Source organism: Anser cygnoides, chromosome 4 (genome assembly GCF_040182565.1).
Source record: "Anser cygnoides isolate HZ-2024a breed goose chromosome 4, Taihu_goose_T2T_genome, whole genome shotgun sequence".
Taxonomy (NCBI): Eukaryota; Metazoa; Chordata; class Aves; order Anseriformes; family Anatidae; genus Anser; species Anser cygnoides.
In genome coordinates, this window is record NC_089876.1 from 78917837 (window position 1) to 78933480 (window position 15644).

The window sequence follows — 15644 nt, forward strand, 5'->3', positions numbered from 1 at the left end:
CTAACTACCAGCTCATAAAGCTAGTTGACCTTCTGTGGTGAAAACAGATTTGTATATTAACATGTCACAGTCCTCTTACAGAAGAAATAGGAGTACTATAAAACTAGCCCATGTTTGATTAGACTTAGCTGTATCAGGAAAAATGGCTTTGTAAACGAAAAGTGGAAGTTATGGGTTTATTTAGATATTTTAAATGTGTTTCTTTTTCTCCTCGCTGAACAGCTGCAGCTGACTGAAATGCAAATATCAATCCAGTTTCCCTCGGAAATAGTTAATTCTTCATGAATGGGAACTTGAGTATAAATTACATGTATAATTCATTTCTGTAATTCTATAAATCATTTTCTAACTGGAATTTGGATATTTACATACATGAAAAAGTGGTCTTCCTCTCTTCTCACGACCTGCATACAGAAAGAGTCCCTTGTACAAATGGATGAGATCAGAACTATATTTAGTGCTTCCAGGCTTCTGTTTGTCTGGGAGGGAATAATCTGATTCCAGAAGCTAGAAGGGAAAATGCAAGGCGTAATGAATGTAATAGAAATGGTAAATTCTTATGAAGAACTCCTCTATATAGTAAAGTTTTTTTGTTTTGTGTTTGGTTGGTTGGTTGTTTTTTGAGGGGGGCTGGGGATGGGGAGAACTCTGCTATCCTTATATTAAATAAGGTTTCTCTTTTAGGTGAAGATTTAAGTGTTGTTCAGGTTTATTGGTGGGTTTCATTGGTTATTTCCACATGGCTTCCTTTTCCAACCTGGGAATACAGAGGAAAAATAAAACGTGGCCAGGAAAGGACAGGGATCTGTGAGTGACAGGAAAAACTGGCTACATTTGTTCAGTAATCTCTTCATTTAGATGTATAAAGGCATTTGGGATCTAAAGAAGCAGACAGGCAAAATGTCTGTGAGAGCTTTTAAAAGAGCCTAGCTGTCTGACTCAATTGATAGCAAATAATTATGACAGAAAGCCAATCACTTCTTGGTTTCTGAGGGCCTAAAAGTCGTTTTTGAAAAGCAGACTTGAAGCCTGAAAATATTTGAAAATTTTGCCTACCATGTCTCCCTTGTCTGAAAGCATCAAACAGATCCGGAAAGAAGCCAAAACTGGTATTAAGATGTCTGTAATGTCATTTCTAATTTGCTTAACGGTAAAAGCTCTAGCAAGGCATAATTTGCTATTCTGTAAGGTTTGCACTAAGAATTCTTGCCTGTGATATGATTAAACCTCATTCTGACACAGATCTGTAAAACAAATGAATATTTTATAATAAAAAGTAGAAGCATTATGATATTTTAAGGGGAAAAAAACCCTTCAGTATCTTGTAATTCTGAGTGCGCAGTTGGAGACACCTTGGAGGCAATTTACATCAGCTGAAATCAGGCCCTTTTAAGACTCCTCAAGCAAAGCAGTGAAGAAGCCTGGTGTGATAATTAGGGGAAGAACTTCCATGGGGTTGTTTTACCTACAGAGCTGAATATCCACACCTCTCATGGAGGGCAGGCCCATAGATGCGTGCTCTGCAGTGTAACAAACGTGTGCAGCAGGCTTGCTTGGATTAATGTTGCCTGCCTGGGAGCTGGAGGACAGGGAGGAAGGCAAAGGATGGGGCTGATGGCACTGTATGTCCCAAAGGATCTGCCATGCAGAGGACTTGCTGAGGCACGGGATGCTGAGTCAGTGTGCAATGTGAAATATGCTGCAGAGGTTACTGAAGAGCAGATTTTGGCGCAGAAAATGGGAGACAGGATGTAAGGAAAGAAATGCTCTCTTTGTAATACACCATCAGAAGTGTTTATTCTGCAGAGGTGAGAAGAACCAATAATAAGGTGTATGCACATCTATTATTTAAAACAATTCCAGCAAATACAGACTTTGACCTCCCTCACCACCCCCCAACTAAAAATACTTGGAGTAATCAAAACGTATTTTGATTTTTCTTCAACAAAAAGAATTTGTTCAACTGGATTTGCTGTCGTCAGATAAGGGTGGGGGGGGGGGAAGAGGAAAAAAATAAACAGCTTGGGCAAGACAGTGAAGTTTTTCTTCAGCTCTATCAAGATGTTTTTTGTTTTGAAATACTACAGAAGTGATACTAAATCTTACAAAAGTTATTGAGTCATTGGAACACTGAACACTTCGGAATCTGTGTCATTTGCAAATCCTTGTTTATTTTTGGTAGCTTTTCTAGATAGGACAGTGATGGAGGAGTCAAATCCATAGACAGGTCCACACCTTTGCAGTCACACTAAAGGATGAACTGGAAAAAAAAAGAGAATACAAGGGCAATATAAGAAAAGGTTTTGTGCAGGAAAATTCCTATCTTTAAAACAAACAAAAACCCTTCAAGCAACAGTTCCTGGCATATTTATGGAGAGATGTACTAATATAATGATGGACAGGCTAACTTTTAGAGCTAATTTTTATGATCTGATACTGATGAGGACAAGTATAGCAAGGTGACTATGAGATTTTAGCTCTTTCAGAAAGAAAGTAGTGGTGAGAAAGAGAGCTTCATCATTTTAGCTCTTGGACTATAGTTCTAAATTGCATGTGCAAACAGACCTCCTCCTGACAACAGCGGTGAACTTAATCTTACTTAAATACAATAAAATTGGACACTTAACCTCTGCTGATTTATATACCCGTGTTGTACCTGTTTTGCACAGCTGTCACATGCTTACACACCTACTATAAACATAAATTTTAAACCCATTATAAACATAATTTGCTACCGATGGAAACTAAATGACTAGTTGGGAGTTGATGTGTAAGGTGGCCAGGCTCCGAAAGGAGCACCCCATGCCCTATTTATTCTTGGCGGATGGTTTGGGAGATGAATCATGTTCCACCATCTAACAGGATCTGCCTGTCACATACTCTACAGATGCGCTGTGCTGGCTCAAAATTTAACGCAAATGAGAAGAAAGAAGAGGAGGGGGAAGGAGGAAGGAAAATACTCAGCCTTTGCCTTTGTATTCAGGGCATGTCCCTGTTGCCTTATTATCACATCGGAGAGCCTGGACCCATCAGTGCTTTCATTACACCAAGTTTTCCTCCCCCAAGAATTTATAATGCTGCCATCTTAATTTGTTTGGGGGACGCTTGGCAGTCTGATCCCATCTCAGAAAGAAAATTTGTTTTTATTAAAAAACATCTATAAGCAGTTAATCTGGCAACTTTCTTTCTTTTTTTTCCTCTAGACCTTGAGAGGTCAATACATAAAGAGAACCCCGATTACATAGGCTTGTTTTTTTTGAGGGCCGAGGTCCTGTTCTAATCGTCGAGCCTGCTGCTGTATGTAGACTCTGACACCTGTGTCAGCTTGTGCAATTTTATATTTCTTGGGGCCAGAGGTGCGGGAGAGCAGGGCAGGGGGAGACCCCCGCAGTATGATGAGATTGAAGACAACGCAGCCCCACGCAGTGCTGGAGGTGGGGACGGAGCACAGCTGATGGCTGCCGACCGGCACGCGTGGCAGTAGGCCCGAAAGCCCCAGCCATGGTGCGGCACCGACTGAGATGGCGGGGTGGGAAGAAATTGCCAATCAATAACAGAAATAAAGCTATTGATGGATTTCCAGCAGGGATAAAGCTAGGTGAAACGTGAACCACACGGGCTGTGCTTTACAAAACCAGGCCCTGGGGTCAGCAAGGGCCTGCTAGAAGTTAATGGGAAGACTCCCAGTGGTCTCACAGGGCAGGAGGTCAGGTCTTTCGTGTTGCAACACTACCTCAAATCTACACAGGAATCAGTATTTGCAGGGGAAGGGGAGGTAACTGCAGCTGTAGGCCTTCAGTATGTAAAACCCCTCTTGATTTACAGCCTGCACCATGTGGAAGTATTGTGGAGATGAATCCTGTAGCTTATGAATAGGAAAGAAGGCCCGTCGTTATCTTTCACAGCTATAGCCCCCTTGCCGTGAATAAATGTTTCATTTTTATTGCATTTGTTTTGCTGGTCTTTAAGAATCCCAACAATTACATGGTCAGCGATATCAAAATCATAAAAGAAATCGAGATCATTTATAGCTAGCTCACAAAGGCTCTTCTATAATACGCTGATCTGGAGAAATTCTGTGTTGATGGGTCCTATTACGAGTGGAAGGAATGAAACTTTGAAATACTGTTATTTCATCTTTATATGACACATAATGAAGTCACTTCAAATGTCAGTTTTCAATGGAACATGAGATCCCTGGGTAATGCGATGCCCATTCAAACTTGAAAAGTAACAATGAGGTACAAAAATGTCCAGAGTGTTTTAAGGACATGATGCTATTACAGAGCTGAGTGTTGGGAAGACTTATTTTTTTTTTTTCCAAATGAAAAGCTAAAAACAAGAAAGATTTTTTTTCCAGATTTTATAGTATTTGCCTCATTTCCTTGAAAAAATCCTGAAACAGTTTTAGCTTTTAATCAAGTAGTTATGAACTCATCTTTTAATTAAGGATGAGCCACTTTTAATGCATTTTAACAGCTAAAATTTTATCAAAAAGTTGATTTAGTTATTTTTGTATAACTGATCCTTACTTATTCAAAGCTCTCATCAAACTAGTTGTCTTTGGCATTATCAGTGCTAAAAGTTAAAAGAGCATGAATTTGCATCAGAGTATGTAACTGACTTTATTAAAAAAAAAAAAAGATACATGTAAGGTTCCTTTTATTTGGCATCTACATTACCCTAGATCATTTTGAAGAGTTCTCCCTACAAAATATAACGTAAAAAAAAATGTATTTTTTCTAAAAAAAAAAAACCCAAAACTTTAACAAGACAAAACAAAATCATATCCTTCTCTCAAACCTCCCAGTCTCTGCCTCTAATGTCCAGCAGCTGTAGCAGTGAGATAAAATGCCACCTCCTTTTCAGGTGGGCCCTACCTCTGAACAAGTTGTCTCCTGACCTTTATTAATCAATAAAGAAGGACAGCAAAGAATAATCTCATTCATTTAAGAAATCTACTTTGAGATGAGATGAATTGGGTCCTAGAAGTGCTATTTCCCTCCATCACCTATAAAATAAAGCAGATGACTCATTTATATGAGATAAATCTCATTTCAGTATTTAAAAGAAAATATGAGATTGGGTAACATTTGTCTTTCAGGCTTTCCTATAGATTGATACGTGTCCCTGTGCACATAGGCATTGGACTGGTGGCATTGGATGTGTCATGCTCCTGCAGCAGCAGGAGATACCTGACATTGTGCCGTTCCCACCCCTGCTGTGAGTCCTCCTGCAGAAAGAGTGAGGGCTGAGATGGGGAGCGGGAGCACAAGGGGCTGCATGGGAGCTCAGTGCTGGTTGCACCTCAGCCTCTTCTCTATGCAACCCCATGGGCTGCGTGTGCGGGACCACGGAGGGTAGTGCTAGCTGAGAAGAGGGCTGAAAAGGCATGGGAGGAAGAGGGAACTAGGTGCGTACTGATGGGCAGTGGTGGAGGAAAGCGGTGAAGGCCAGGTGAGAAGAAACACTGTGGTGACATGTGGCGCCAGAGGACACTTGTGGGGAAGTGCCACCACTTTCCAGAGCAGGGTGGGTCCAGGATAACTCCGGGAAGCATTGGAGTTGTCAATCCAAAATGAGTTAGTGTCATGACCTTGGTGGACAGTCTCATGACTTAGGAGTTTGACAGTGCTAAGATAGACATCTACATGTATCAACTGGATTTAAGCCTAAATTAATTTATTAAAATGCCCTTTAATACCGTTGTCCGTGACGTGCATTAATTTGTGCTGCCCCAAGGGGTAGCTCTGACTCTGAATTCATGGTGCAGCCTCGATGTCCTGTTCTGTTTCCAGAGCTAAGACATAAGTATCGAATTTGTGGAGAGAGAAAGCTCAAAGCCTCTGCAGCACCTGAAATGGCCTGCACCTAGGAACTAAGGGAAGTCTGAAAACTGAAACTTACTCCATTTTGTGGTGCATAAATAACATGTAGCACAGCTTTTGTTTTCTGGAGAAAAAGTGTTACAGGGCTAAAACGCCTAAGTGATATTTGTTCACCCAGCTTAAATTTCACGGTGAATTTCTGCCCAGCCTTGTCAACCCTGCCCACACGGATCTGAGAAGAAAATACAGTTCATAATATCGTATTTTTGATAACCAACTCTTTCATTTATCTATGGGCACAAAAACTGGATACTTAAAACTAAGTGTATATTTGATCTAGATGCACAATGTGTAGATACACAGGCATGAAAACATATTGTATGTGTGTATAAGACACACAGTGGATATGCTTGTGCATTCAACTCCGTTAAAGTCTATAGAAAGAGTCTGTTCTTCAGCAGGCTTTGTAGTTTTTTTCAAAGCCTTAATAAATAGCTTTGGTCATTAAAACTTTTTTTTTTTCTCTGTAATAGCTTTCGGACCCTAAATGACTAACCCATTCTCTTCTTTTGAAGGCTTCAGAGCAAAAACATTGCTTTCCAGTTAGAAATAAAATTGTCAACATTAGGTTATTGTCAGTATGCTGCTCTAATGGCCTGTTCAGCTTTTAAAAGGTTTTGATAGTATTTTAAGGAGTCCCATGGCGTTTTGAAAAGAAAATGTGTACTATGACTTCACATCTCAGAGGTCTGTCACAGCTGCTATAGGAACTGAGCAGGTATGATGAAAAATGCAACTAGGTGGCAAAGTAGTCCTGCCAAGATGAAAGTGAATGGATTTCATTGAGATCTAGGAGGAGAGCCACCTCACTGTGTTGCACCTCAACCACCCACACAACTTCAGTAAATTGGGATACATCTTGTTGTGAAGGGGAAAAAAAGCAACAAAAGAAAGACCACAGACTATCAGCAGTTATTACAGGAATCCCAGGGGAGTAGATTAGGCAAGAACTTAGCCCACCTCATTCTGTGGCGAAAACAATGATAATAGGTTAATATTGCATATATCATAACCATTAGGGACCCTGACTGCAAAGTGCTGAATTTCCCCATAAAATGATAGGACACCTTGCATGGCTGGGGGAAAAAAAAAAACAGAAATAAACAGGAGAAAAACACCAACAGATGACCAACCTCACAGTCCAGCGAGATGTTCCCATCCTTTGCTCGTGTCCTGACAGACTGCAATTTGTCATATACACTGAAGTCAATCTGGCCTACATACAGTTTCTGGTACTTTCCGGTGAACAGAGGAACTAGACTATGCACGAATCCGGGTCTGGATAAAGAGTAATGCCACGTAGCTCTGTATTATTTCCTGGAAGCTGACAAAAGGGATCAATGCTAGTAACTGTCAGCGCGTGCATATAAACAGTTGTCGGGGTTTTTTTATTCTTTTGTTTTTAATAGAAAGAGCGTTATTCATGAGGTCCTCTACTGACGATCACAGGTGAGTCGGAGAAGCAAGGGGTTTCATGGTGAAGGAAATTGTCCTTAGCTGGTCCCCTGCCGTTGTGTGCTATCTGACTTTCTGCAGTTCCTGTCTCAGCCAGGAGGGCAGGGGTTGTCCCAGCCTGTGCAGCAGCTTGGACAGTTCCACGTTGTGGTCTCGGTAGTAGCTCGACAGGAAAGCTCGGGACTGGGAGGAGTGAAAACAACACAAACAGTCAAACAAGGAAGCCCACCCCACCCCAGGTTTTGCTGCCTGGCAGCTGCACTCTGCTCCAAGGCAGAGGCTCTTCTCATTCAAAGCTCATTAAAAGCTTCTGGTTTTTAAATATAGCAAGCCAGTGAAATAATAAAAATATTTATATTTTAGGAGTCAAACACAGTGTGCATATTGAAACAGAATCTTAACTTAAATCTCTGCAAAGCCTTTACCTCTTGGTCCATGGGTGGGTATTTTCGACCTTTGCTTTTTCCCAGGCACTTTGTTTTCCCTCCTTCCAATAACTGGCACCAAAAGCCCTTCTGAGGGTCAAACCTATAAAGGATTATATTGCATGAAATATTTTACTACAGAAGAATCTCCCAGCTACAAAACCATCAGGGTTAGTCAACAACTATGGTTGGCCACATCTCTGGATGACGGAAATACTGAGAACAGGGTGGAAAACTACTTTTCTCTCTTGGGAAAGCTCTGGGAATTTAATATTGTCCACAAATTCACCTTAGGAGAGGCTCAAGGCAACAAGTTTTTCACGCTGGACTTTACCTATGCTATCTATTTTTTATTCTACTAGCCCAGCATATAGGGTACATGTTTGAAGTGTTGCTCTATAGGACGCCAGTCACGGTCCTGAACCACAGCCTCAAGGACCTTACACGGTTCCTTTCCAGACCGTCACTCGCATTTTGTCGTCTGGTTTTGATTAGAGATTTTATCCGTGACAGACTGCTCTGTGTGTCCAAGCAGGATGCTTAGGTTTTGATCAATTGACACTTGAACAAAGAACCTTTTGTTGGAAAATTACTGGCCAGGCCTTTTCCTGGAAGTACGCGCGCGGTATCCTCAAGAACATTATCACTGTGCTCAAGGAGAGCTCTCCACATGGCCAGCAGAAGCTGATTACATTGGAGGTCAGTACTGTTAATGGGAGAGAGGTTAAAAGGGGCGATCTGATCTATTTGCCGGCTTTGACAGACACAGACTCAATCCTTAAGTATATTTATATAGAAAATAGAGTGTGATTGTTGCAGGACTAAGACACTATTAGAAATATAATATTGAAATGCTTTATGTTGATTTCTGAATGAAATAAGCAGTGCTTAGGTCTTCTGAAAGAACTGCTGGTTGTTTGTTGATAGCTTAACAGCACCTGAGAAGCTGGTTGCGCCGTATCATTAAATCTAGATATCATTTTCATTCCAAAGAAGACATTAAAACATAAACTCTGTCTTAGCAATCTTATCTGAAATATGCAATTTGATTTTGACGTCTAAAATTCAAAGATATAGGAATTTTAGATTAAGGCATTAAAACACATTCACTGGGGAACGAACAACATGCGATGTTAAGTTTTGAATTTATTGCTGTGGGACTTGCAGCACGCATAAAACATTGAGAAGGTCTGTGTTTCTGCTACTCAGCAGATGTTTGAAAAGGATGAAGTATAATTGGCTGGAACATGGAGTTAATTAGTTACAGACTACCTTTCTGCCCTGGGTCTGTCTGTATGACGTGGGTGCACCTGCGATGTGCTGCTCTACAGAATTGAACTAATTTCTGGAGAAGGGTGAACCTTCTTCACATTTATTTTTTTTTCTTGCCCAGCCTATTATTGCAGGCCTGACCCTTGTTTCCTAAATTGTTTCAGGAGCTGTATCAATTAAAAACAAATAAATCATTGATTAAATGGATATATTGATGATAGTCTCATTTCTACTTTGGCCTTTTCCATCTGCTCATTGCATACTGAAGTAGTTTAGCTGGCTTCCACTGATTTCCCAAGAGGAGAAGTAATGTAGTGTGCCGTGTAAAAGGAAAACTGCTAAACTATGCCCCAAACAATATTTCTGCCTCGGAATGAGCATATTGAACATTATTAAAAGGTGCAAATTTGGAGAGCAGGAGAGAAGGCTTTTCAGGATAAAGGAAAAAACATCCCAGGCTGAATTCAACCCATTGTGTTCAGGTATTTCAAGCTCTCAGGACTCCTGTAAACATAATTGGGCAGAATAGAAGAACGTGAACACTGCTTGCTTGTTTCCCTCTCCCAGCACTTTGTCTGGGTATCCCAGTGTATTCATATCAATGCTGTTATGTGTAAAAGCCTTTAAATATCAGTTGATTTTCCCCCTTGTTTTTTACTATTCGAACAAGAAGTGCAGGTCCCTCTTAGCAGTGCATGGAAGTCATCTAATTGCTTGTCTCTGCTGCCCCTCTTGCTAACCTGGCATGATGTGCACTTCCCACCTCTGCTCTTTCCATGGCTTGACAAGTGGCTGGTGCTCTGGTCAGCCCCTTCCTTGTGCCTGCGTTAATGTTGCTCTCCTGTAAGACGTTCACCTAATTACTCGGGGTGATGAACTTATTGCTCACTAGCATTTGCAGGACTCGGTCCTTAGGCTGCTTTGTGATGACTTCAAAAATCTGTGGTATGCAGTTATTAGACAGTAATGATGAAGAACGATCCCACGCAGTCCTTTTTACTTTGACAGTCCTAGGATAAGCCACTACATTGTTTAATGCATTTTTGTCTTCCATCCTAAATCCATACAGATATGGAGGCTTCCACAACACATTTGCATTCTCGATGTCTCTAAACGGTGACTGCATAATTTTATAGATCTGTTTACAATACATTTTTTTCTGTCCAAACACATACGAAAAGCCAAATTTTTCCTGTTATGTGACTCCACTGACTTTAATTCAGTTAAAGAAAGGAAGATATATGGATGTGGGTGTGTATTTTTAAAAGCATAGCAGAAGGCACTGCAGATGTGCAGCAGCAGTTGTTCAAACACCAGTAGTTCAGCTGTGTATTCCTCCTGTATTTCCTCCACTTCAGAAACCAATGACTTAAAAAATAACACTCTGAAATCCAAAATTTCTCCTCTAGAAAAAGACTGGCACAGCAACATTCTTGAGACTCAGACAATAGCAAGCACTCAGCTCTCAGTTTATACCTGCTGTGTAAGTATAACCCTCCCAGTGGAGGAGACACTGAAGACGGAGATGGAGAGGAGGCAATGCGGGGTAGGAGGAGGCTCAGTGGCCTCGTTTTCCAGCAGTTTTCCTGACATCAGCCTGCAGGAAGGCGAGGCACAGCCTTTCCTGTGTACCACCCCCTGCCATGGCCGTGGGACTCTGCCGTGGGCTGGAGGCTGGGCTGGTGCTCTGTGCTTGTGCACCGGTTGGGAGCAACCTCCACTGTGGCACGAGGCTCCTCATCCCACTGAGTCCCAGTCCCCCCCCCTTCCCCCAGCACAGCTCCTCACAGCTCTGGCCACGATGACGAGATGCTCCTTATACGAAGAGGGTCAGTGCAAAAGCTTCTTACAATTTTCTGCCAGACTAGGAGGGGAGAGAGAAATTCAGCCCACTCCCGCCTCTGCAGAGGCTGTCTTCCTGCAGGGAATTGAAATACGTCAAAGAGAGTGCCACACAGACCATTAATCCTCTTTCATGGGGAAAGCCTTATCCTCCTGGTGGCAAGGATGAGAAATATGATCCGGGCTCATCACAGCTGCCTTTGCTAGATCCGAAGCAGAGGCCGTGGGAAGTCAATCAAAAGGCTTTCACTTTGTGCTGGGGACCTTGATTTGGGCTCCTGCAGAGCACTACAGTCTCAGTACTGGCACCCCAGCCCATGAACAATCAGGCTGCTTGCTCGGTCTGAGGGTTTCCAGCTTCACAGGTAAATCTGAGCTTCCCCCCATGCCCCAGGAGCTTTGCTTGTGCCTGGCACTTCCAGGCTATGTATCTCCCAGTGCTGGCTTGTAATTGCACCAAACCGTAAGAATACAGACTGAACTTGTCCGTGCTACGTGCCTGGCTGCTACCAGGTAAGAAGGCAGCAAAACTGGCTCAACCACTTGTGAAAATAGGATTAGGGAATGGTATATTTAGTCTCCCTTAAAAGCAAACAGAGAAACCTTGCAAGCAAATTAATCCTATGGTACTGAGTGTTTCTCTCTTAATCTCTGTCGTTAGGCTTCTCCATAAATGTGACAAAAATCTTTTCACAGCTGGCGCTAGGTGGTCTTCTGCTTCTGGAGACTGTCCTAAGGTTCAACAGTGAGATTTGCAAATGCATGCTGAGTTCTTACATGAACAATTCATGTCGAACCCATATTTTAACCAGTGCAGCAACTAGGAGGGCAGAACAAGGTGCCCATAGAAAACATGTCTTGGGCATCTCCGGTTGAACACTCAAACTTAGCAGATATGTTTTTACATGAACATGGGCCTTATTCTGTGTCTAATACAAACTATTGAGCAGTCTTTTGCTCTGTATGTTGTGTGATGTAGAATTTGCATGTGGAAATGCATGCAGTCATGCAATTAAGTTCTGTAGTGTATTATATGCATGCAAGTTAAGGGGAGACTGGATGTATATTGAACATAACTGTAAACAAAACACAGGCTTTGCAAAATTGTTTTTCTTGTGTCTTTTGTTTTGTTTGTAATTAATGATCGACTGATCTTGGTAGGAGGGGATGTACACTGTGTTTCCATAGGGCAGATGTTAAAGGAACAGACTCACGTTAGAGCTTCGGAGTAATTGTAATGAGGAGTGACTCCAAGAAACTTCTGCACTTCATCCATCACAGTAGCTGGGTCACTTCTTAGCTGCTGTCCATCAATAATTAGCAACTGTAGGAACAAATATGCCAGCCATTTAGAAACAGGACTAAGGTTAACTAAATAATGACGTTATTTCCCTTTTGTGACCTTACTTGTGACATTAACTTGTGATTTTGCACAGCATTAATAACAATCGTATGGGTGAACATTTTTTAGATTTGCTTTTGTACTTTATTCTGTTCAATGTGTATAGGTGGGCACCCTCTAACTCCGTGTGTGCTGTTTTTCAGATGAAAGAGTTAAATCTCACAAGCTGAACCTGATTCCCAGAGAATTCTGAGTAAAAGAGATAAGGAAGGAATGTAAAAACATTGCAAAGATTTACAGTGTGTCCATAGAAAATCTGGCATGGAATACGAAAATGATAAAAAGCTCATGTATGTCTTCGAATTAAATGCTCAGAAGCTATACAATTAAACGTTCAAAAGTGATATTGTGGCAATTTAATTCAGAATTACCACCAGCCTATCAACTGTACAGACTTGCAAAATTGTTAGCAAAGGGCTTTTTTTTTTTTCTTTTTCTTTAAATTAAAGATTGATGTGATGTAAAGGTACATTGACCTCCACAAGCAAATGTTAAGAGTATGTATCAAAAGTCTCCTGGAGTACCAGGAGGCATTGCTAATAACTATTCTGGATGGATGTGTTTTATATTTATCGTGAAGGCTTATTATGAATTATTAAGTTTTTGAGTGCACAGGCCGAGTGAATGCACATTACTGAGTGCCCATTAGTAAGCACCGTGAGTGCACTCTCTGCGCACCTTATTAAGAATGAGTGCATTTTGTTGTGTATCTTGTAAAATTAATCACTACAACTATTAAACATGAGTGGTTACCGGTTTTACAAGAAATATGTCAATGTGCCCCTGCATGTTTAATAAGAGGAATGCATTTGCTCTTCGCTGCTGCAGCAGACTGAGAGAAATCTTCATGAGAGGTTGCAGCAGCCCAGGGTGAGGGTGGATAAGGAGCGCAGGTAGTGGGGCACAGGATGCTCCGCACCCTTTGCATGCTCTGAGCTTCCCAGGACAGCCTGTTCTCCTCGGAGCAACAAGCTGGGACGTGGAGAGGAGGTGGAGGAGATGTGCCCTGTTAGCTCCTGGGGACACCCTTGCTGCAAGCTCTGCTGCTTTGGGCAGTGCTCCTTTCCCCTTGAGGAAAGAGAAGGATGGCCAGAGATGAAAGAAGAAGGTAAATGACTGAGACTTTCTCCTTGTTACTGGAAATGGGATTGACCTGCTTCTCCTTTTTGTAGTACAGTTGAGACTGTATAAAAGGAAAACTGAGGATTACAAAAAGACAGAGCTTGTATTTCTTGTTTTTTCCTTTTTTTTTCCTCAGTCCCTGAAATGATAAGCAGTGCTCAGTTCTACCTCCATACAGCAAAATCTTGTCCCACATGAAGCAAACTTTGGGATACTTGTGCATTGTGCTTATTCACTAAAAACCCTTTTACAAATTTTCTTACAATAGACAGACGTATAATCTGTGCAGTGGGGCATATACACAGGTAAAGAGTGCCCCTGCATATGTTTTGTAGTACTAAAGCATTTGTTTTAGGTTTATATCTGGAAACATTTTTTTATTTTTTTTTTAGTAATAGGAATATTGTTTAGGCCTGTGTCTTTACTCAAAATGTTCATGGAAAACATTATAAAACACAGTTTGATAAAACATCTGAAGGAAGATGGGGCAAGAGAAAGAATTTCTGCTCTAACACTGAGAAGGGCTAATCCCCTATCAGAATCAAACAAATGTGAAATTTTCTATGAAAGGGAGTGAGTGGGAGAGGGAATGAAATTTCTTTTTAGAAAAAGCCTTGGCATTTTCTAAATGAATTTGTCAAACCTTCCCACATCATCTCATGCTGCATCCATCTGCTTGTTTCTTGAGACCCAGAAGCCTTGAAAATCCTGGAGGGAAGGTCTTAAGCCCCCCAGCAAGCCCATGTGGCCACAGGTCATAGCTTTCCTGTTGCATTTTATCTGTCAGAAGACAGAAAAAATCAACACATTTCTGGTAAATGCTCTGATCTTGACAAATCTGCTCTTCCTAATGGCTAAGAGTTCCAGTGGGAAGGATCCTGTCACCTCTAATGATAAGGCCGTACTCGTTTTGGGACCCTCTGAGGGCTGATGAGCTTGTTGAAATAACAGGTTGGAAATTACCTGTGAAGCTGGGTAGTGAGTTAGCCATCGTTCGATGTGGACAGCATACCATCCGGGTGTCAGGCACCTCTTCTGGAGAGTCCTTATCTCTGAGGGTGCCCAGTGGCCTGATGTTATGACTTCATAAAAATTGAATTTCAGGGCAGCAGGGTCCTCATGGGATCGCTGATGCTAACGGGAGATATTTAGACACATGTCACAGTGACCCTGAATATTAAGCCACGATCAAAGAGAAAAAGAACAAATTGCTCTGGTACTTCTAACTCCCACAAAGAGGGAAAACATGTCTCCTAACGGCCTGCTTTCCGATACACCCTGTAACTCTCCTCTCAAGTGGCCACGACCAGCCTGCCCTTAGCCCAGAATTCGCAGTGTGCAGAGGGATGAAGGCTGCGGCTGCCCTGCTCTGCGCCTCCGCCTGCCTCATGCTGGAGCCCCGGGCACGAAGAGAGCTGAGGAGGCAAGCTCCGCCAAAGCAGACGCAATGTTTTACTGCTCTGCATCTCGCTTTGGCATTCGTAAAGGTGCGAATGAGATATTTAAAAGGGAGCAAATTGCAGCCCTAAGCCATGTTTTATTTCTTGTAGAACTCTTGATAACAATATCAGGAATGGTGTACTTTATGCTTATGGTAAGATTATTCATTTGTGTCCTTTTTAACACGGCTTTTAGTATTTCTGTCATTTGTATAACTGCACCATATTTTGCATGCTTAAATGACTCTTTAAAAAACAGCATACGGACTTGCTTATGGAGAGGTGTGGACTCAGTAAAAGGCATGAAAGAGCCTCCTAGAGTTTCCTAGGAAAACTGACAGACTTTCTTTTGTTTCCAAGGGGAGAAAAACATAAACAAAAACAAAACAATAACAAACCCTACTCCACAGACACAGCTCGTTTTAACTCCTTGGAAACTTTAGAAGGCCTTGCATACATTTGTACACTACTGCATGTTGCTCGGCCTGGAAACTGGAGGACTGGATGAAGTACCGGATTCTCAGCATAAAAAGCTCTGATTTTCTAGCTAGGCCATGCTTATTTTCCCCAGTGCATCTCCCTGGGTAAGGAGCATCACTTTTCCTCCACACAGTGTCAACTGTAATTGAGATTAAACTGTTTGTTTACAGCTAGTGGCAGCTCTGTGCTGAGAAGTTTCATCATTTATGACGCTGGTGTCACAGGTGCCAACTGCAAAAGATGGCATTCAGCATCCTTCCACTTCTACACAGTGCAAACACTTTGCGATAAATCCCGTTCTTTCTCAAGGGCACAAATT

General features: G+C 41.8%; 1 protein-coding gene across 4 annotated transcripts in view; it reads right to left on the minus strand.

Moving 5' to 3' along the window:
- Positions 1-7282: 7282 nt before the first annotated feature.
- Positions 7283-15644, minus strand: part of NDST4 (N-deacetylase and N-sulfotransferase 4) — a 155556-nt gene continuing 147194 nt past the window's right edge. For all 4 annotated transcript variants that reach the window (XM_048066489.2, XM_048066491.2, XM_048066487.2 and 1 more), the window contains 4 exons: positions 14370-14540; positions 12097-12206; positions 7769-7871; positions 7283-7526 (listed from right to left, as the gene is read on the minus strand). In XM_048066489.2, coding sequence (XP_047922446.2) covers positions 7407-7526; positions 7769-7871; positions 12097-12206; positions 14370-14540 — 504 coding nt within the window. In that variant the 3' untranslated portion in view covers positions 7283-7406. The remainder of the gene's footprint in view (positions 7527-7768; positions 7872-12096; positions 12207-14369; positions 14541-15644) is intronic.